This window comes from Aythya fuligula, chromosome 3, assembly GCF_009819795.1.
Source record: "Aythya fuligula isolate bAytFul2 chromosome 3, bAytFul2.pri, whole genome shotgun sequence".
NCBI lineage: Eukaryota > Metazoa > Chordata > Aves > Anseriformes > Anatidae > Aythya > Aythya fuligula.
Genome location: NC_045561.1, coordinates 80,316,079 through 80,339,716, shown reverse-complemented (window position 1 = coordinate 80,339,716; position 23,638 = coordinate 80,316,079). Strand labels below are relative to the sequence as shown.

The following is a 23,638-nucleotide window of genomic DNA, read 5'->3' as shown; positions in this document are numbered from 1 at the left end:
TTCCTGGAAAATGCAGTTCTGAGTTGATGCAAACCATTTGTGAATTTATGTTGGATTCAGAAGACTGTTTCAATTCAAAATAGCAAAATAATACAAATATTGACAGCTTGAAATATTCCATATGAACAGTCTCTGACTTGGATTCAACTGTGTAAAATAAGGGAGAGGGAAACATTTAAGAAAATGTTTTGGGTGAAAGAGAATGTTGCAGAATAAGTATTTTTCTTTTTCATATCTGTAAGAAATAACTAAAAATACTTTGTTCTAGGTAAACTTGAAGTTTACTGGGAAAGCTTCAGTTTAAAAGCCTTTAAAGAGCAATCATTTTCTTTCACGCAGCTGATGACTCAGGCAGTTGTTTCTTTCATTGTTCTGAAGCGCTTGTTGCCAGCCTAGCAGCTACATTTCTGGATAGCTCTGGCTTACTTGGTTTAGGATTTTGTCACAAAGTTCATGAGTTTTTCTGACTAAACCAAGAAAATAATCTCTGTCATTGCTACTGCATGTTTTACTCCACCAGATGTTTCTGTGCTGTGATGAAATCTGCAGACAGCAGCAAAATTAGAAGGTTCATGAAGAGAAGAGCACAGAGTCAAAAAGCAGGCTGACGCAGAGGATGTGTGCAAGAGGGAGCATGGCTTCAACTTCCCAGCCAGATGTAGAGTGAAAAAAAATCCCAGTGAGATGTAGAGTGAAAAAAATCCACTCAATCCTGATCTAAAGCAGTCGGGGGGAATAGCTGGTACAGGCTGTGAAGCTGGGTGACAGACAGCCTGCTTTTTAAAGCAGCAAATTGTGTTGTTGTTTCATGTAGGTTCTCCACACTTGCTCATCCTCATTTCACTTGATGAAACTTGGGCTAGCCATTCCGTCTGTCCAGTTACACCCAAATGCTGTATGTAGCAATTTAATGCCTAATTTAAAGGATAGGAGAGGTAGAGTTATGAGTTATGGGAACCTTCTCCACTCCTGTGTCTCCAGTGGTTTCAGTGTTAGGTGTATTATCTAGGAGGAGAGACGGAACTGGGATTTCTGGCTTTCATATGACAGCAGCCTCACAACAAAAAATGAATGCCCCCCACCAGTGTGCATGTATCCCTAACAGGTTTTGGAATGACCTTCCCATGTGTGCTCTAATGTGCAAACTGGTCAGCAAATCTGCTCGAAATGTATCATACACATGTACGTTCAAGTTGGTCATAGGAGGACTGTGAGCACCAATGTGACATAGCCATGCAAAAAGCTAATGTTTTCCACAATATAGTGCTTCTGACATTGTGCAAGATACCAGTTGCTCTACAGAGTTCAGGACACCAATGCTCAGGGAAGATTGATTCACATTGGAACAGATGCAGAAAAAGGCAAGAAAGATGGTCAGGAGAATAGAAGATTTCTCTCTGACAAAAAAGTTAAAGCATGTAACATGTTTAACACAGGGAAAAAAAACAAACTCTTTGGGGAGTGTTATAGAGCTGCCTTAATTCTTAAGACAGGATTGTTCAGAAACATAGATACCATGCAGCAGAGTTTTTCCTTGGTCTTTATTTTCGTACACTTGGAGAATGTATCTACCTGTTCCACGTCTAAGTGACCCTTTGGGAGCATTAATAAAGACTGAGCCCATCACATGCTGAAAATACGGTGTCATTTCAGAATTAATGGCATATGTGAAGTGATAGTTTAAACAACTAAAATTTGTATCAAACTATTTCAAGAGAAAGCAGGCTTTCAGAGTCACCAGTGAAAAACCCTTAGCCCCCAACACTGATAATAACTTTTCAAAAGTGGTATGAAACTTCAGTTGTGGTATTAAGTTTTCCCCATAAGTCCTATACCTCATGTTTAGATACTACAAAGTGTAATAGATTTATCATTTGTTCCCTGTGCTCCTGAATACAGAAACCCATGCCACTTTATCCCTTTTAAATCACACACCAAAAAAAAGTCATCATAGTAAAGCAACAGGAAATAATACATTGCACTTTTGGTACTTTTTACTGTAATTCAACGTATGGTGAATAACCTTCATAAATAGTTGGATATTATTAGCCGCGTTACATGGATAGAAGGGAGGCAAGCATGAATATGAGGATTGTGCAAGGTCACACAGCAAATAAATGTGGATAAATTACCACTACTGAAACTGATATGCCTCTGGGTAAAATTCAGCAGCTGTCTGACCATGAGCGAAAACATTAAAGCAGATGAGATGAGAACCTCATGCAATCAAAACTCCCTGTGATTTTCGTAAGGTAAACAGATGGACTGTGATGGGTGAGACCTGAATTTCTCCAGGGGGTGCGTTCAAGAAAAATCAAACTGGAATAAATTCATATGCTCATTAGTCTTCACATGGATAATCTCAAAAACGGCATCAGTAATTACTGTTTCACCTTTTGCATTCATCACATTAAGAATTACCAAAGCAGCCACCAGAGTGCACCAGATACATTTCAGAGCAACTTGCAGGAAAAGAGAGGAAGGTGTGAAGTTTCTCCCCCTCTTCTTTTCTTCTTTTCTTTTTGCTGAAGTTTGAAACAAGCCAGCTGTTCAAATTTGTGTGTGGAGGGCAGTGAGGGAGAAGGCCAGCACTTGCAGAAAGCCAGGAGGCGGTTGTTTCTCATACGCACTGTTGTGTCTGTGCGGTTGCTTCTGTGTCAGTTCTGTGTTGCCTACAAAATTCCCCCTCATACTGAGCTGTCTTCTGGTAGTATTGGACATATTTTTTCCATAAAGAATGCTATGGAAAAATTGAATGTGGGATGCACGTTAGTTTGAAGGATCAGACTGTCAGAAATATTCATGATGTGCAGGCTAGCAAGGATGTTATCAGATTTCTGTATGCAAATTTACTTTCTGTGTAAACATGCACGTGTGACTTCATCCCCATTTTGATACTCGGGGTAGCTAAGCTGATCTAAAACATCTCCTACATACTAGGACATTTCAAAGTATTGAGTACTCCACATTTTATATGCCGTATGTTGCACATTGTAAATGAACAATGTCTTCTATATGTTCACAGGCAGCATAAAAACAGTAAAGATGTAGTTTATCTGATAGATGTGGACATCTGCATGTGACCTACTCATCTAGTTTATCTTTCTAGCCTGTGGAAGGAAACAGACAGTTATAGAGCGTGATTCATCTTCATGTCCTAAAGTGGATGGATGACGTAGGTCAAATGATTCTACCCACTAAAAGTGAATTTCTTTCACGGACTTCTAGTGGAGCCTAAAATCACTTGCACAGATATAGACATAAAGTGTTAAACAGCAGAAATCATACCCTGTGTGTGTAATATTCTTTCCTGTACTACAGGAAATATAAATTTCCTATATATGATAGGAAAGAATATCTTTCCTGTATATAATATTCTTTCCCATATTGCTGCTCGCGTTGCTCATTAACGGCTGCAGAACTCTGTTAAAGTGTGCGGTTCTTTGTGTAGTGAAGTGCACCACCACGTGGGGTATGAAGCTTAGCTAGTGTTAGACTTCATCTTACAATGTATGAACAACTTTCTGCTTCATGCCTTTTCTGGCTGTTAGCTGGAATCCTGGAAACATAATTTGGACAATGGAAATGCTGCCATTTTATTTGAATGTGAATTAGGTGAGGGAGCTGACTGAGGCATTTTCTTAGTTGAAGATCTCTCTGAACAAATTTTACAGTAGGTAATGCTAGGGAAAGGATGAAACTCTCCTGCACTGGGTCATTACAAATGTATTTTACAAGTCCTGAGGTACAGTTGTCCATTCACTGCAGCTCTGCACTTGTTGTCTGAACACTACAGTATTGCTTCTAAGGGGATCTCTGGAGCTCAGCAGAAATAAATCCGTGCTGGGCTGTTGAAGTCAGTCTGTGAATTGGAACTTCTAAGCTTATCTGTTATAATTTCCTCAAACCAGTGCTTCTCAGTAGAAGCAGTAAAATGCAGTACTCAGTAAAATTCAGTAGACTGCATTTTTACCTGCTGATAATTGCTGCATCATCAAGAACATGAAATGTGTAAAATCAGCCATCACCTGGAAATAATAATTAAAAAAAAAATCAATGTAGTTTTGAACTTTTTTTTATTAAAAAAAAAAAAAAGGAAAAAAAATCATTTTGCAGTAAAGAGTGAAAAACAGATGTTGAACAAATATATATTCGGTCCTTATAAAACCGTGGTGAAGAATGGTGCTGATGAGGCATTTTCTTTTTAGCAATTGCTTTGTGAAGAAAACACTAAGCATTAGAATCCTGCACTGCTTGGCCCTGGTGACTGATTATATTAAGTGTAAGGGTACTTCATGACATCTTAATCTAAATATTTGAACTCTTTGAAGGAGTCCTGGGTTCAGCAGTAAGACAGCCTGATTTGTAATCTCCTTTCTCAATTATATCTCTTTCTACCACATAAAGCTATATGCCTCAAATGTTGCATTCTTATCTAGCTGATAACAAGTAACCTTGCTTTTTAAATAAGTATACCTGTACCTTGTTAAGAACAAGAATTGCAACTGCAAACTTGATAATTACTGAGTATAAATTGGTTTAGGCAGAGGACAGACCGGTGAAAGAGTGGTGATATTCTTGTCAGTTTACAGCAATAATGCATCTGTAGATCTAGATTATTTATCTGCCTCCAGAATGATTTCAGCAAAGAAAACTAAACTGTGCTGGAGTTATGCTGTCATAACAGGACAGAGTTTGATCCTATCAAGCTGTCACCCAGAGTAAAGAAAAAAGCGTGCCTGGAGTTAAGCTCTTAAATCCACAGGAGCTGTTGCATGCTCAGCACATTTGAAACATGTCATACTAAAGACAGATTTAAAGAAGGGAATTGCTATCTCTGTTATTTCTGAGTTATCAGTAATTTAGTCTCTATTCTTATTTATTAATAGAACTTCTTTTTTTTCTTGGTCCTTTTCCAACCCTCCTTGTGATACACTTACAAAAGCGTGCTTATTCTCCAGCTGATGACTGTAAACTCAGTCTGGGTTTTGCCATTCTTTATCAGCCTCCACTATTCCCCTGTGGACTCGGCAGCATGCAACCCTTCTCCCCATTTTCCATTTGTTGCAATTTTTTCTTTTACCAGTTCCTTCTGATGCCATGCTGGTACATTGTGCTTCATTCTTTTTACAGCGGAAATATGGTGTATCCTAATTATAATTTATTTTAAGATGCTTATCAAAGGATAAATACTTTATATTTTTACTCTTATAGCACCTAATATATATTCTTTTGGGCATTGGGTTTTGGCAAGCACTCATTAAACTCAGAATGCTTTAAATATTTTTACTTTTTTTTTTTTTTTAATCTATTCTTTAAAGGAAGTTTTACAACTAAGTAGAGTATTTGGCATGCAAACAGCTAGCTGAAGATTTTAGAAACTGCCAGGTCCTAAGGCAATTTCATTTCATTTACATTTTTAGTTTTCTTGTTTTAGTTTAAATGGAAAAGGTTGGGTCCTTAACAAAATAATTTTGTATTCTGCATAGGCTGTTCAACAATTAGCCACACATGCATTTAAAGACAGAGCCAAAGGCAACAGTAAATAGGTGTAGTGGCATATATTAACAGGGTGCTTTCTTGTCTCATGCTGATGTGCTTCTAACGTGAGTAGTGAAAAGAGATGGGTCTTGTTTGTGTCTGTGTGTGAGAAATCAGGCCCCAGTTTTTGCCTTTCTGACACAGCCTGAGAGATGTAGAGTGCTGTACGTGTGTGCTGAGGGTACAAGGAAATCTTCTCATAGCTCTAAGTTTTACAGTGTTTTCATATCCTTGCTTTTTGGCAAGTTACACAGGTAACTTGTCCCAATGCACTGCTTTTGGTGCATACTGATACTTCAGCTGTTGCAGCTGGGCCACTGAGACACTGCTGCACTGCTGAAGTAGCAAGCACAGTGGCTGTGCCTTTGCTTTTACCCTTTGGAAACAGATGACTTCTTGGGAGGTGGGGCAGCATGCACAGCCTTTGGTGTGCATAGGAGATCTGCCCTGAGACAGCTGGATAAAAATTTCCACTTATTTCATATATCTCTTCTCCTTTATCGTAATACATATCTGAAAAGCTTATTAGTACTACTTCCTGTTTTCATTAATTTTTTGTTTAAATTTGAAAACTTTGATTAAAAATTGTCAATTTATGTACAAAACCATTTTAGTCAAAACACTTTGGCCAGCTGCCTGCTGATAAAACATTGTACAGAAGCCCTGGGAGAGTCAGGTTTTGTTAAAACCCACCCCTGCACTCAACTCTTTGTATGCACCTAAAACAAAGCAGAGCTGACCTTCAGTGGTGGAAGAAGTGAAAAGGCCCCTCTGTAATGGTTGGGCTGTTGAACTCTGCAGCACGTTCCTGTGCTTGTCATGCTGAGAGTGTCCTCAACATTTCATGGGGACGTTATCCATTTCAAAGAAATAAGGGACAGCTGCTTTGGTGTTCCATAAAAGGCCACCCTTTTAAGAAGAAACATGGATAAAGTTATCTGCTTAAGTCAATGACAAAATTCGGTTATGTCTGGGTATCACCCACGAACAAAGTCAATAGCTCCAGGTGTGTGGAGGGCCCTGAAGGACACACTGGTCCCACTCAGACATGACGGGAAGTTCTTGCTCTTGGATTCTTCACTGGGAGCAATTTTCCAGTGACTGCAGGTCAAAATTACTGCCCTGCAGATGCTTTAAGTACATTAAGGTCGGGCCCTCGAGGTACCTAAATGCACCAGAGCACCTCACGTAGCCCCGCGCTGAGTTTTTCATACACCCAACTGCAAGCAGGGCAGCTGCAGAAGGGCAAAGGGAACGCGATAGTTACGCCAGCACTGCAGCCAGCCCGTTTCCTAGTGGCAATAAAAGCGATTCGGACGGGGGGGCTGGGGGACAGCAGGAGAGGCAGCCCGGCTGCCGCTGTCCTGCCCTGACCCCGCCGCGCACCGCCATGTTGGTAACCATGGCGTGCCATGGGAGCACCCGCGGCGGTGGCGGTGGTGGCGGTGGCGGTGGCGGAGGAGGGGCCCGGCGGCGGCCGGCCGCAGGAGGCGCTGCCGTGGGCGGCCCTGCCCCGCTGTGCCGAGCCGTGGCGAGCCGCCCCGCTCCGCCCGGGCGCCGGCAGAGGGGATGGCAGCATGAGCTGGCTGCCCGGCTCCCGCGGCGTGGTGCTCACCGCCTACCACCCCAGCGGCGGCGGCGGCGCCCCCGGCGGGTGAGCGGCGGCGGCGGCCCCGCGGGGAGCCCGGGGAAGCGCCTCCGGGGCCGGGCTGCGGGCACCGGGCGGGAGGCGGCGGGGAGCGGCCCCGGGGGGGCTTCGGCCGGCTGTCTGCGGGGCTGAGTGCTCGGTGCTGGTGGTGGTGGGGGGTGTTTGTTGTGGTTGTTGTGGCGGGGTGCGCTGAAGGAAGCGCAGGTGAGGCCGAGGGAAAGTTGCGGGAGGTGTTGACAGCTCGAAAGGTGGTGGTGGGGAGCAGGGCGGCTGCAGCGGGCGGTGTGTAACCCGCGCGGTGCCCTGGCGCTAAGCAGAGGCTGCCGAGAGGGAAGAAGTTTTGTCTTCGCTCCGTCTGTCCTGGCCTTGCTGGAAGTGGCCACAAAGGTCCCTTTGATAAAGATGGGACTTTCACTAACGCGGGGAAGCCGGCTGAAACCGGGGCGGTATCGGCACCGGCACATGACTTACGCGCGTGCCCGAGTAGAGCGTGTCCGACCAAATTGATTATTATCTCATTAAAAAAAGATAGAAGGAAGTGCTGGATGTCACCCTGGACAAAAGATAAGCGATGCGCCGTGGTGTGTCACGCCAAGAGTTCACGGCAAAGGCAAGAACCGAACCGAGCAGTGCAGCCTGACCGAGTGCTGCAACAGCACTGCCACGGCCCTGTGTTTGTTGGGGTGCTCCCGTCCTCGTAACTAAGAGTGTGTGGGGGGAGTAAAGGTGAGAAGCAGTCTCCCTTCTTAATTGCAGCATTAGAAATGTGTACATTAGAGCTGGGTAGGACAAGGGGTTCCCACGCTTAGTTTGCCTGAGCTCCGCCGCTGGCAGCGTTACAGCTTCAGACTGTGCACGTTTGTCATTGAGCTCTCTCAGCTAAGATCCAGAAGGCTGCCTCTCTTTCCATGTCACAGCTTTCCGTATCACTACGTACCCACCCCTCTGCTGCCTCGAAAACTCTGTGATTTTCAACAGGGATCAGAGCACATGTAATACAGCGCCAGCTGTTTGTGTTGTAATGAAGCAACCTTTTTGGAAATACTTATGGTCAGCTATGTTGATTTTTTTTTTTCTTTTTTCGAGGGCATTCGAAACAATGAGCATTGGAGACTGCATTGTATTTTGACTGTTGGAGAAGCATGGCACTGGTGCATCCTGGAAAAAGCAATGCATTGGCTGTGCTCCAGATAAAGTGGCAGCCTAGGAAACTATGTTCCCTAACCATTTGTTTTTCTTCAGGCATACAAGAAGTCCTGCTTCATAGAACTGCAGAATTTCACTGATCTAATAGATTGTTGAGCTACTTTACCATTCTCTTCTGGCCCTTTAAAGGCACAATGAGCCTGTGAAATACTTCCTGTAAAAAAGTCTTACCCTACTATTGGTTCATCAGGCTAAAATCTAGAACAGCTCCAAAGTGATTACTTCCAAGTTTGACAATTTAAGACAATGTTGTCTTGACAGGGACGATGCATAAAATAGCATCAGAGCTGTCTTTACCATAGAATTTATCTTACAGCTTATATTAAAAGTAATAGTTAAAGGAACATCTTCTTATATTTAAGATACTGATTATGGGTGATTTCTGTGGTATACCTAAGTATTTATCTAAGAACTTCCTTAGAGAAATCACAACATCAGGTTACCCAGTCAAGTTTAATTTTAATAGCTCTCCTCCATACTGCTTGTTTTCTGCTTGTTTTTCACTTATCAGCTTTAACCCGTTAGATACATTATTGCTTTATTGGCTGTCTTGCTGCTTGCATTTTTGTGTTGTCTCCCTTTTTTATGGTGTCCGTGCATGGGCATTTTTCTTATTTTGCCAGTGGAACTGCTTGATGTTAAATGGACTGTGGAAAATAAGAGTGAATCAAGTAACTCGCCCATTACTGTTTGAGCGGCCACTTTGGCCCCTTGCAGTCATGTAAGCCTCATGCATGAGAGAAATGTGAAATTGACGTACCTAAGCATAGACATCCAGTGCTGCTTAGGTTTCTTGCTGGGGATTTTACCCCATGTTCTGTAGCAGAAGGAGTTGCAGGTCCTCCGTCATATTTGCCAGCCACACACAGGCATTTCAGGTTAAAACAGTCTTTTCATAGGGTTCCTTGTGCTTACGGTTAGACAACAGTCTCATCCAGACAGGCCTCTGCAGGACTGTTCCTGTTCAAGAATGAATGTGTATGTGAATGTGCGTATGTATATATGCAGCTGAGAATATCTTTTAAGTGATTATAAGGTGAAGGCCAGGTCTGGAGTATTGAATAGGTGGGGAATAGGATATAAAAAAAATTGCAAATAGCTAGATGCATGCAAAACTAACTGCATGCATGTGTGTGAGGAAAATAAAATTCTGCAGCAGAGCATTTTCAAGAGCTGAGCTTAAAATGCAAACTGAGTGACAGATAAATGATTCTAAATGTGATGGCCTCTGCAAGTTGACTTTGCTTTTGTCTCCCTTACTTTTGCCATATCTCAGAGGCTGTCTTTCTGTATTGTCTCCCTGGCTGCACCAAATTGTCATGTGAGTCACAGTCTCCCTGTATGTTTCCAATGAGTCACCTCACCATGCTTTCTCATAAGCAGCCAGCATGTGCACTTTTGCTGCCACTTCATTGCACTTCTTAATCTAATTGCAGAATACCAGTTTGAGTTTTTGAAGCTTTGCAAGCCAGTGCCTTCTTAATATCACATGCTCCCAAAGGTCCTGTAAATCTTCATGTTGCCAGTGACTTCTTAAGAAGGACTGCAGCATCTCATAAAGACTAGAACATGGCTCTTCCTCACAGATCATGTACCTATGTGCACCCTCACGTATTTGCTGTTTTTAAATCTTCAAAGCATTTGGTTTGACAGCACTGGCTTGCAAAGTGAGAACTACAAGCCCAGTTTCTCTTAGATGGAACTAAAACCCAGACCAGTTCTGGAGAGAGTGCTGTAATCCTGGAAAAGTGCTGGAAAAGAGAAGGTTCCACCTCCTCAGGTCCCTTCTGCCAAATGACACCTGCCAGCAATGGCAGAATGCTGTAATTCAAAAGAATGCTGGAGATTCACTGTCTTACTCACTGCTGAACCCACGTGAATCTGGGAGATGTCAGCTGAAGCTCGGAAGCATGTGGCAGTAGAGGAGGGGGTCACGGTTAGGTTTTGTTGTGGAGAAGAGCCCATTTTTGTGGATTACTGCGCAAGTGTGCATAAAAGAAAATATTTATTTTTTATCTTCGTAAATATGGGTTTTAGTGACTTAGTGGTTGTTGTATCTGTGTTGACTGTTGGGATGGGTGACAAGTGAGGGGCATAAAATACTTAATGTTTTCTACAGGCAGCTTTGGTCTAAATCACTCACAGTTTGATCACCTTTCATTGCTCAAGTATTCTCTCAGTTTAATCTGAAGATTTAATAGTTTGCAACTCAGGCCAATAAGAATTCTAGTAGTGAATATGAATTCATGCCTTCTTTGAAGGGCAGTTTCTGTTCTCATTCCTTCAGAGAGAAAAGCTCTCATTCCTTTCCCTCTCTTTTCCCACCAGTGACTCACTCTTGGAATTGAAATCCAGTGAAATCCAGTTTGAAGGACTAAAGCACTGTGAGAGATGCATGTAATGCTCAGTGTGTGAGCAACAAACTCACAAGCTGATTATAACAATGGGCTTGGGGTGGCAGAGCCTGTTGCAATTTCTTTTGCAAGCTATTAGCACAGCACAGATTTGGGGTTTTCTGTATCATCACAGCATTCGTTGTTGCTACCCCCTGTAACCTGTCTGCCATGATGCCAATACGGAGTCCCCAGCACAGTAGCTGCCATGTGGTGCTTACTTTTATTCAAAGCAAAGATGTATCACACTACAGCTGACTTCACAAAATCATAGCAATGTTTTATCTAACTGTACAGGCTCTACGTGAGTACAAATACCTTAGAAAAATCTTTTCTGCCTTGAATTTGCCAGCTAATTTGAACAGCATTTATTGTCCCGTGCCTACATATTCAAATAGAGCTGATAGGCAACAGCGTGCTAAGTTTCTTTGTTTAGAATTGCTTTTGTGTCTCCTGTGCTTTATGCATGTATAAATATGTAGCGTACTGCAGACCCTGAACGTGTTGCTTAGTTACCAGTGTATTAATCCCACTAACTTGATCTACAGACAGCAAGATGTGGTAGCCCACCATTTCCTGCTTCCAGATTCCTGTCTCCCTTGAGTTACTCCCTCCCCAGTTTGCACTTTCTTTCTTCTTTGAATTTATCTGGCTTCTGCTTTTGGTTCTTGCTATGTGCTTCCAATAGAGTAAAAAGCCCTTCAGCTGTCTGTTAAATCAAGCTGCTGCTCAATTTTATTTTTGTAGACTAAATAAGTAATTATTTTTGAGCATCTTTGTTTCTTCAGTCTAAAAACACTTTTTTTGTGACTCTTTTCTTTAGTTTCTTCAATTTTCAGCATCCTTTTTTACATGTGTCCCACTATTTTGCCTTCCCAGCCTGAATTACAACAAGTAATTCAGTGTCAGTCTCATGAGTGTCACCCACACAGGTAAAGTCACTGCCACGATGCTAATTAGCACCTCATCTAGTTGCAGGCATGGTTGTTTTCCTAAGCATCCTGTTGGAACTCACCTCAAATTTCATGTCCTTTGCACTTTTCTCAAGCCCTTCTTTTTCAGGGCAGTCCTCATTATGCAGACACGGTCCCTGGTTCATGCACTTAGATATCCATTTGACATCTGTCAGTGTTATAAAACAACATTATTTCAATAAGCTCAATTCAGTAACTGACCTGGATCATTCTGTGTCATGGATTTAGATTGGATTTAATGCCCTTTGCTATCTGTGAAAATAGTCTATTCAGTTCCACTGCTGGTCAGGCCCTTAAATAGGTATCAAGTGAAAATAACTGTGCTGAATCGGTGGAGCTGTGTAACAGAACAGAGGATGTGGCTTGCCATATACTGGCTTTCTTTTTCAGTTTAATGAGATACAGAGAATGAGATGCCAACTATAAGGAATGTGAAGCATAAAAGCCTTTTGAACACTTTAATTAACAGCTTTCTTGAGTGTGTACAAATCTAGATGATAGAAAGCATAATACAGGATATTACTAGATGTGCTGTTACAAGCATGTAGACTTTATGTAAAGTTAGAATGCAACTGAACTTCTGATGAGCAAAGTGCCAGAGGAGCCTTGTAAATTTGAACTTCAACATTAGCTCTAAACGTGGCATCGAATTAATATTTCTTATTTGCATCTCTTTTTTTTTTCTTTGAAAAGCAGAATTTGTGAATTAGGTTTTGATCAAGACTAATGTTTTTTTCCGTCTGCTGTTACTGGCGCTCGATTGAAAAGATTGAAACTGTTATTGCCAATAATTTACTCTTGTTTCATAGCTGTCACCAGAGAGTTTAGAGCTGAAAGAGGTAAGGTTTTAAAAGGCTGTTCATACATGCTTCAGAGAGGTCTGTGAGTACCCAGCTCTATAGTTATGCTTTTTTGCTAGACTTACTGAGTGTGTGCCTTCATTTTTTTTCCTCTGTGAATCAGAATGCTACAGCTGAACTGAAGCCGTAATTACAGTAACTGATACAGAGAAGTTCCCGCTGTGAGTGGCATTGCAGATTCCTGTTATGTATGGGTCACTGACTGTCACTCCAAACTCAGTACATGAACTTGGCCAGGGGAAGAAAAATTCCACACTAGTAAGTTTTGAGCATTTCCAGCGTGACAACAAGCTGTTTTGTGATGTCTGTTTGTTTTTCAGTGAACCTCTCTCTGCCTTGGAATCCTGATCTCAAAATAATTGTGTGCAGGCAGGGAATTTAAATACTTCTAGCCAAACAAGTAAGAAAAATGTAGGGTTTTTGTTTTTAAAGTGTTTGGTTGTGTAAAAAAAAAATTGATTTATTTTATGAAGTACAATTTTAGCCACTGTCTTCTGGGATATATTTTTGGTGACAACCCAACCAATGTAATGGGTTGAGCACACGAGCAAGTTACCCTTCTGCCTTCCTGAGAGAGCTAAAGCTATGCGCTTGCTCTTTGCTTATTGTTTTGTGCCAACTGTCTTGTATTTCAACAGAGTAAATGTGAGCACAGCAAAGGCTAGATACCTACTGATACTGTCCTGTGAGGATCACCTCTTCCTTATTCACCCTTGTTCTGTGAGTCTGTTCCCTGCTCCTCCTGCTACAACATCCCAGTCCCGTTAGTCTTGAAATGCTTTCAGGAGAGTTTCAGAGACTTTACCTGTGTTCTTCCTACAACACCATTTCTTCCTAAGGAGGCTTCTTAGACCAAAAGGCAACAAATTCATAAAAATGTATTGGAATATTCACTTTGCGTGGCCTGTGTTATTGCTGTAAGAGTAAAGCGATTTGGGGTGAAGTATTAGAGGAGGAGCAAAAGTGGATGCTTTTAGCATACTTAGAAATATGATTGAAGGTATCTCACACATGAGAAAGTAACAAGGTAAGAATAATGCTGTCTTCAGCACATAAATAAATATCTCATCATGCATACTCAGTGCCAAACTGCAGCAGAACAGTTGGTGTGTTTTGCTTGACTTAGCATCAGTACAAATCCTCAATTTGCCACTCCTCAGACTACCTCTTCTTCCTGTCCACCAGTCCCTAAATCACCCGGACAGCTTTCACTTGGACTTAGGGAAGTTAGATGTTTTAACTTTACTTCCTGTTTGAAAACCAGGAGAATACTTAAGAGGATGTGTAAGAATTGTTTTGTCAACATTTAGTGATATGGCACTTAGTAAAATGTTTATTTTTTTATTATTTTTAATCAGTTGATTATTTTTAGCTGATTGCTGTGTAATCATCAGAACAATAGTTGGCTGGACTTGAGGCTACTGTTGAAATGTTCCCTCCATGAGAAATTCTTTGCTTTTAGTAAAATACAACATCAAGGTCCAGGAGTATACTATATCAAGAGATAACAGAGATTTGTGACTAGTTTGAGAGAGTGCAAAGCTAGATTGTAACTGGACAAAAAAAAACGGGAAGTTCTTGCGTGTTTGTATCACCCAAGGGGTGATATAGCAACTGTGGTTACAGCCATGGTCATGAGCTTGTGATCCCAGATACAAAGGAAGGAACTTGGTGCAGTAAGCGAAAGCCTCAGCTGCTCAACAGCAAGGAAGTACTGGTGAATACTCATCTACAAAGCCAGTACTCATTTAGCAGTCACAGTGGGAGACCAGAGCTATGGTTACCATGGGCCAGTGGAAAATGCTTTCTCTCTTGGCAGCTGCTAAGAGGATTATAGGTCTAACGACATTCTTAGTGCAACTTCTGGAGCCTCACCTTGTGATTTCCTTTGCCATAGCCAGGTAAGGGAACACTAGTAACAGCATTGCTTTTGTGGGAAAAATCATTCCCATCGTTCCTGTTCTCAGAGGGTGGCTGTGTTCTGCTAAGCTGCGTCATCTTCTGAGGAGCCTATATGCCAGTAGTCTTGAGAAACATCTTCTTGTTCCATTCAAACTGTTATCTCAGGAGATATTTACTACTTACTGAAACTTTTTATTTTCATCTCAGAAGCCTCAGAGGGTTCAGATCAGCAGAAGTTTTGATGTGCAGTGACAGTGGTGCAGGTTACGGCCAATTAGGCTGGGATGAGCTGAAAAGAGTGGGGACATCACTGAAAATGGAGTTTCCTTCCACCTTTCACCTATATTTTTTTTTTTCTTTGCCCCGGCATTGACATTTCTGGTCTGATCGAACGAGGCTGAGCTGGATCAAGAAAAAAAAATCCATCTGAAAGCAGTATTTTTCACAAGAGTTGTTTTTAGACAGATTGGTTTCTTAACCTGACTCAGCAAGTGACTGCATCAGTGATAGTGCTGACACAAGGGAAGTTATAGAAACCCACAGAAAAGGAAGGATTTGACAGAACCCTCTGGCAGCAGCCTACATCTGTGTCAGCTTAATGTGTTCATTATAGGGCTGTGATTTGACTAGAGAACTCATTTTTATGAGTCCTGGTACTGGCTATGGCCGTATCTTGTAAGACGTTAATGGGATATAATTTAATTCTATCAGTTCAGATTTGTTAAAAAGATAATTTGGTGGCTTAGCTTTGTACTGGCAGGTTTTTAGTCAGTTCAGGTACATTTTGTCCTTTAGCAGCCACTCTAAAGCTGGTGTAAACTTAACCTCTGGCTAATTTTGCCCTGACTCATGCCATTCGGTGATTCAGTAGAGTGCATGTCCTCTGCCTGCAAAAGGCACGTTGCAGCACGAGGAGAGATCCTTGGGATCCAGTGGCATTCCCTGGCGGGGAATACTGTGGAGCACCCACACCCTTACTACGGAGCTGTGGAGAGCTTGCCTTCCCCTCACCATGTGCTAATTGCACAGTGCAGCGTGCTTCTCAAAAAAGAAACAAAACCCCAGCTTTGATTCCCACACGCTGTAATGAGGTAAATTAAATCGCAACTTCTAAATTGTAGTTGGTTATTAGTTGATAAGCTTGTGAAAGTTTGCTGATTGATGCCTTGTTTAAACACACCTTTCTTTGCTCTGAACTTTGCACTAGTAAGGTCGCTTTAGTTTCATAGTGCACGCAGTAAGTACATTGAAGCAGTATCGTAAATAAGAATAGTCAGAATTACTCATAGGATTTCCTATAAGAAACACAACCTAACTTTCCATCACAGTAATATTTTCTAATTTAAGGGTAAAAGAGACTAAGGCATTAAATAATAAGACATTATTACAAATGTCAGTAAAAATATTATGCACTAATTAAAATGTTCAAGCATCTGTCCGGTGACCCAAATTCTTCCTGCCTTTGTTTTTCGGAGAAGGACATTTGCACTGTGATACTTGTTCTGCTTTGAGGTTAAAGCTTAGAAAAATACATATTTGTGTGAATTTCTTATGTGCATACAAGCACAAACTGAAATATGATCTTTTTTTCTCTGTGTAAGTAGAAGATGCTCATGAAAGTTTATGGGAAACTTTATGAGCTTCATGCTGTGAAATGTGGTATTTGGCACTTCGTACTTCAGAAAACAGCTTATGAAGACATATGGTAGTAAAACGTGTGCAATGCTGTCAGTCTTTTGGTTTTGGGGCCTTTCTTGAACTTTTGAAGTGATTGTTAAAGTTTAGTCATCTCTTAGGAAGTGTGAGGGACACATTCTCTTAGACATTTTCACTCGCTGTTTGTTTGCAGAATTATTTGACGCAGATTTCACTAAACACAGACCTCGATATAGGCTGTTACGATTTCTGTTAAGTTTCAATTTAAGTATATGTATATATTTAATCTCTGAAAGGCACAACTTCAGTTTCTGTTGTATACTTTCGAAGAAGCTGCTAAGATACGCTGTTAATTAGTAGGTAACAGTTAGCAGCTAGCAGATGGTATGAAAAATGCAGCTGGAGCCAGACAGTGGGTCAGCACATCTGCACAGGACCATGCCAGTGAGCAAAAGGGCAGGGGACAGTGTGGGATGGGACAACAAAGACTAATTCAGCATAAGCAACTTTACGTGGCAGTCTTTTCAAACCTTTCAAATGGTGTATTATAATCTAATGCTGTACCTAGATTTTCATAGGAGGCTGGAGCCCAGCTCTTGGTTGCTTTTCAGCACTGAGGTGTTCCCTGTCCCTTGAATGCCAGGCCCCCTGCAGTGGGCAGATCATCAGGATGTGCTGGGGGCACGTGGCCATTGCAGTGTGCCCAGACCTTAGCTGAGCACCAGCGTGAGCCTGCCCAGTTGATAGGTATGTTGCTTCCATCCCCAAAGACACACAGTTGTCTGCATTCATGTGTTTTGAGCCTAAACTGGGAAACCTTTCCTTCAGCCCGGGTTGGTCTTTTGTTTTTCCGTTTCTTTTTTCCCCTGTGTGTGGTGTGGTGTTGACACAGGTGCACAGCCTCTGATTCTGGACAAGACTGGTGCCTTTTGTACTATGCTCTCTCATGTTACTTTCTTGGAGCTTTCTGATTCCTATTTCTTTCTCACCCTCTGAGTATTCTCACATAGATATTTTCCAATAAACTTGTAATTCAGCTTTGATCCAATAAAGCTTCAACTGCTTAGAGGTTTTTTCTCCAAGTAGGTTATCTTGCACAAATCACTAGTAGGAGTTATTGTTCTTTTTAAACAGAAAAGCCAAGGTTGCGTCTGAATATGCTAATATATTTTGTTCAAAAAAGTGGACAGCTGCCTAAAAGCTATTAAAACTGAAAAAGTTTTCTGGTGTTCACCAGATACTCCATAATATTGTCAGATCTTTGGGGAAAAAAAGGCAAGAAAATAAAAAGCCACAAACCAAACCTGTTCATAAGAATATTTGGGAAGCTGGAAGTCGAAAAATGAGAGGTAACTGGGCAATTTTTCATTTTACATACCATTGTTCCAGTTAAAAAGGCTATTCAACTATCACTTTCATCCAAAGCTTCCTAGGTGACTTATTTAAGTAAGTTATTCCATTATACCACCACACTGTGGGCATGAGAAACTGAACATGTTACAGAAAGCTGAACATACTTCTTATCCTTCATTTTATTTCTTAGAAGCATTCCCCATTTTTGAATTCAAAGAAACATTTATGCCAATATGTTCCTTATAATTGAATTATTTTCCATTTGTTTTTAAGAATTTGTACTCACCAGTAGTTTAAGTTATATTAAGATTCTTCTGAACACTGATGAAATTTATCAGTCAAAATATTAGTATGAAATAAGATTTTTTGACATAAGGTAGAAAAACAAAACTGTTCAGTGAAGCATACTCTGAAAGCTTCAGATGCTTCTCAAAGTAGGAGCAACATTTCTGCAGCTTACAGTAATCAATGAGGAAATTGTAATCCTTTAAAGCTTCTATTTTTATCTTCAACTATCGTGTTTTGATTCTGTGGCTTGTTCTGAGCCAGCTGGAGACAGTCCTTTGTCCCATTTCAAGCTGCTGCTGTCTCCAGAAGCCATTGGTAGTACTTTAAACAAGGAAATAACTTGCAATAATGCATGTAATGTGTAAAGTATTTTTACCGTACACAACAACAAGTTTATGGAATTGCTGGAGCACATCTTCTGCATCTGTGTACAATCACAGGTGGTAGTAGTTGAGAGTACATAACATTGCTCTTGTGCTTCTGTACACGCTGTATGTACATATGGCAAAACAAAACAGGAGTTTATAGCAGCATGGGCGAATGGATTGTGCCTTATTTGAGGTTTAACGTGCTTTATGTGAAGCACTGTATTTCTGGTAGCAACAGAGGTCTTCTCCAAGCTTCCTATTCTGTAGCAATCCACCATCTTCCTGCTGCAGGCATTGCCTTGGAAATACCTGAGTGTTACTTGGATGCAAAGTGACCATTTTGTTTTCCTTCCTGTATCGATGGTGGCTTTTCACATCCTCCCTGTATCTGTGGTGGCTTCTCAGAGTGTGTGTGCATGGGACTTTCATGAGAGATAATGAACAGCGTAAGGGGTGGGCTGCAGCAGCATGGATAAATGGGGAGAAAACCACCAGTGAATCAAAAGATCTTTTCAGTGAAGGGACAGCTGAGCTCTAAAGGAGATGTAAAAAGCTCTGCAGTCAGAATTTGGCCAATAGCATTTTTAAAATTAAGTCACTTTTAAATGAAGTTCTATATCATTTAGGATGATATGGAATCCATCTGGCCCTTGTATAGCCTTTTCAGCATGAGAAAAGAATCCCCACAGCTTCCACATTTCGTGGTGGGACCCCTGAGCTTCTAGGCTACAATGGGCTATTCTTCTGTGACTGTGAAAGCATAAAGCAGGGATTCTTCAGCTGGTATTTAGAATTCAATATGAAGATACCATTACACCAGAGGCATGCTATTGAGTGTGGTCTTTGGCCCCACTGAACCCCCAAAGGCCATGCAAGTGGTGAAAATGCTTTGTCTGCATCTGCACAGCAGGTCCCCAAGTGCCTCTAGCAAGGACCTTTCAATCTTTACTGCGTATGGAGTGAGGTGCTGTAAGGCCCTGCTTGCTGCTGTCCTTCAACAGCTGCGTGGTGGATTTTACCTACCAGCATGTGGCTGCCAGCTGCAGCTTGTGTGAGAGAAGGGGCTGGTGCCTCCTCCGAAGGAGGGGGCAGGCAGAAACATATGCGCACTGGTGTGGCCAGTGTCTGTCCCAGAAGTTAGGTTACATTGCTTGGTGCTGAACAAGTCCAGCAGAGTTTCTCTCAGGCGTGTTGTGGACACGGCTGAATTGCTGGAGGCAGGAATTGGCACTGCCTCTGCCAAATGTGGTGATGCAGGCCCATTGCTAGCAACTCCCAGAGAGCCTCTTCGTCTTCTGGATCAGGAGCAGGGCATTCATCTATTGATATGAAAGCTGGCTGGAGGCTGGCCTCATTAGCTCTGGGAGGTACAGAACACATGTCTCAGGCTTTCCTCCCAAAGTTTATTGTATCCCTCATCAATAGCTGTCCACCAGGGTGGTCTGTCAGTCAATAGCTTGGCAACTTTACCTCATGAAGTCCACCATCTTACTGCTGCTGTCTGAGCTCCGTGTGCTGCCCAGCCTGCTTCCAGCTGGTTGCCATCTGAGAAGGGTGGGAGAGTACTGCTGCACTGAGGGGCCATGGGACAACCAGTTGTCCCAGGCTTTTTAAAGGGCATCTACATCCATCTAGTGTCCTAAGGAGGAGGCCTGTGACCCTGACAACAGAAGAGGGTGTTACTTTGTCTTCTTTCCTTTACCAAGGATCCCTCATGCCCCATGTTTTCCTTTCTCAGAAGCTCCTGCTCTGCATGGTTGTCACCAAGTTGGTGCTGCAGGGTAAGTGGGACTCCACCTGTCATCATCTGTCTGAGTGGGCTCTCCGTAATACTGAGGAAATTATTAAAGCTGAGGAGATACAACCAAAATGTCTTGCATGTTCCTTCTGCAGGACATACCAAGGTCTTCCTGCCCAAGTTTCTCTGGCTTCATAGCTTGGAAGAAAGCCAAGGTGGCTGGCATACACAGCTGTGGCAGACTCACATGTGGGTAACTGCTAGACAGATGTGACTGTCCTGAAAATCTAATGACGAGGGCCAGACTAAGTCCTTTGCACAGCTGGGGAATCCAAGTCCTCTGCTGTGTCAATGTGAATGAGTAATGGAAAGGAAAAAACAGTGGCAATGGATTTTTTGTGAGAGGTGGCTTAGCTGCTCAAAGGGTCACAGCATTGTCTTGGATGTCTGATGGAGACCTCCATCAGAAGAAAGCCTAGCTGTTGGTGGAGGTACTGTGCTGAAGTCATGCTGATGCTCTTTCTGTGGATGTTGACCTGTCGCTGTTTCTGAATAAAGAAATGCTGTCTGCTGTGGCCTGGGAGGGTGGTGACTTGCACAGAGCAGGTGGTGTGCTTGAGTTTTGCATCTAGTTGACTCTGCTAAATATTGTCATACAATCCTCTGACAGACCTGGTGGCTGGACCTCTCCCATGTTGTCTCTCCTAGTTAACAATGATACCCTTCTATCTCCCCTGAATAACCCTGGGTGTGTGACAGGCTGGCTGCCTTCCTGTTGTGCTGTCTTTGAAGAGCCCTGCCTGTGAGTATGGAGGGATCTGGCACATCGCAGGGTCTGGCACATGCTTTTTCAGGCTGTGGATTTGTGGCACTCCAAGAAGGGTGCTCAGAAGGTGGTGTTGGAGCCTTGCAAGTTACTGTAAAGGGCGGAATGGCCTGGAGGTGTTGCCCTTGGGCATATCTGCCCTGGGATACTCCAAGGTTGCTCTGGTGTGAAGACAGCGTGAACAGAGAAGGAATTGCATCTGAAGAGCATTACTCGGGGCACTCTGTGGAAGAGACAACTTCAGTGTGTTACCTCATTTGAGACAATATTGTATATACTTGTTAAAAAAAAAAAAAAGGTCATTTATTTTTAGAAGGCATTAGAAATCATTCTAATTGGTTAACTTCTGAATGAGATTTATAGTTCCCTTGCCATTGTTTTGTTAACTTACACTGTAGCTTTTAAACCCCTTTGATGCTAACAAGTGTATGCTTCCATTTCTGTGTTAACCTATTGGCACTTGTACAGTCTTCATAAGTATGTAAGACTTTGCCTTGTTTGCTGAGGGAATTGTTCTTTATCTTTTGAGACACAGTTGGCTACTTAGTTGGCTACTTGGCTACTTCTTGTATCCAAAAAATTTCTTGTATCCAAATATTTCCTGTATCCAAAAAAACCAAGATTGCAAGAATGCATTTTCCATTGAAAAACAAACAAACAAAAAACCAAACAACAACAACCAGACAACAACAACAAGAAAACATTAAGGATGTTTTTAATTTAGTATGCCTGGTAGGAAGGTGCTGAGCTGTGTCACCTTGTCTGAACTCGAAGGATGTACTTGTTGCTCAGATCAGGCTCTGAGATATTTGCTTCCTTCACTGCCTCCCCAGCCCTGTTGGTATGTGCTGGTTCTGCTGTGACGCAGGGTGCACCCCTAGTGCTTAGGGAACCTCAGGGAGCACTTCACAGCTGGAATGCCAGTGCCCAACATGGCAAGGTGGTGTGAGGGATGGGGACAGGACAGAGCTGTCGGGCAGTGCAGGTTTGGAGCCAGGATCGGACTTGCAGGGTGCCCTGCAGCTTCTGCTCAGTGTTGCCTCAGATCTTGTTCCCTTCCCTGTCTAGAAATGTCACTGCTCTGTGCATCCACTCAGGCTGGCTGTTTCCTCCTTTCCCTTTCCTCTGAATTGCAAGCTTGGGCCACTGTCATAATATGATGCTTTCAAATTAATTAGAATGGAATTTTTGCATGTGACTTAATATTGCACACAGCATTTTTTTTTCTATGCACATATGATTTGGTATAAAAACATCTGGTATTTATTTGTAGATGTGTCTGGTAATGTGAAGCACAGATGTCTAGCATTGGGAGCTTGGTCCTGTAATGAAAAATGATGGAATGTAATACTTGAGCACATCACATTTTCTTGTTCTTTTGTACACACTGTATGTACATACAGCAAAAGAAAATAGGAGTTTATAGAAACACTGGCATATAGATTGCATCTAATTTGAGTTCTAGGGTGTTTTATATGAAGCACTGTATTTCATTTTCCGTGATTATTACTGGGGTTGATAATCATAGCTTCCTAGTGTTACAAATAAGTGTTATTTTTACCCTGTTTACACAAAGGAATATGTCTAAAGTTGAAGTCAGGGATTTAACCTATAGCTACATCAGGACAGTTAAAAGAGTACAACATAATTTTTCACATGCATTTATGCTGGCAGTTGTCCCTGCACTCAAGTGTTTTTTTTGGGCATCTAGGGTAAGAGTTGCAGCTAATATTAGTGATGCAATCATTTTGAAAGGAGTGATTGATACTTTGTTACAGCATTGCTTTATATAACTAATTGCCATCTTCCAAAATAGAACGGTAATCACGGAGAATGTTATCAGCTGAAAAACCACATATATATAGCACATACATGGTGATTTAGAAAGTGTTATCTTTCGTGTTTGTAAGATGCTGGTAAAGAAAGGGGTGTTGGTTAGGAAGTAAAACAAACAATTTTCCTAAACAACTTCTGTTAAGAATTATCTTTTATTTATAAAGCATTTTTTTTTAATTTAATAGCAGTAGTTAATACTTAAATCCCAGAATTCTTGCAGTCCTTGGCCGCACCCTTGTTTTAATAAATGTAGTTTAAACTAAAGTTGATAAGAACTCTTTTGTTCTTTAGTCTCTATAATTCTTAAAACATGTAATTCCTTATTTTACAAAGCAGCACATTTCTTTCAGCTGCAGAGCCAACAACCTTTGCAGGCTGTGACTATCAGCCTTCCCCTTCTGAACAGTTTTGAACGTTCCCTCTTGCCTTCTGACATCATCTTCCACAAGTGTGTTAAGTTTTGATGAACTTGCTGCCCATGTGCCCACATGGAAGAGTCTGTTTGTTCCAAAAAAAATAAAATCAGAATGTAATGCTTTTAGAGGAAACAGGAAAAACAAGGGTTATATGTGTAAAATTCTAGACCAACTAATAACAAAATACATACAGGATTATTTTGTAAGGTTTATTTTTCATTTTGAATAGTTGGTCCTATTAAATAATTGGTTATTTACTCTGCATGTTTTCTGTTTAATTTTTCTTAATTTCCAGCATTTGTTTCTTCTCTGTTTTTGCCCCTATCGTTTATTTTCTATTGTGTTCTCTTTGCTTGTCCCCTCTCATGGAACAAAACAAAGCCTCTTTTCAGACCTTGCTGTTGGAAGTTCTGTCATTGTATTCCACTGCTGATGCCCAGACCTCGTTACCAGAAAGTGCAGTTGTGAAGGCTGTGGCAGTCATTAAGTGGCTGGTGACATCCCAGCGAGGGAGACCCAAACTATGAGAAGAGATGAATTTACTCTCGGTAATTACTGCCCATTGCTTCTTGCGAACTGGACATCAGAAAACCTGTTGCGTCTTCTTCGGTGTCACCTCCATTCTGGATTAGA

The 23,638-nt window shown here is 41.8% G+C and overlaps 1 protein-coding gene across 3 annotated transcripts in view; it reads left to right on the top strand.

Moving 5' to 3' along the window:
• The window catches only part of ARHGAP18 (Rho GTPase activating protein 18), a 90,699-nt gene that overhangs the window by 19,730 nt on the left and 47,331 nt on the right, over positions 1–23,638 (top strand). Inside the window, exon 1 of one of the 3 annotated variants that reach the window (XM_032184156.1) lies at positions 7,077–7,195. The exons of 1 other annotated variant lie outside the window; for it this stretch is intronic. In XM_032184156.1, the coding sequence (XP_032040047.1) occupies positions 7,119–7,195 (77 nt within the window). In that variant the 5' untranslated portion in view covers positions 7,077–7,118. Of the gene's footprint in view, positions 1–7,076; positions 7,196–12,830; positions 12,881–23,638 lie in introns of those variants that run through there. One more of the 3 variants, XM_032184158.1, reaches the window with a different exon arrangement.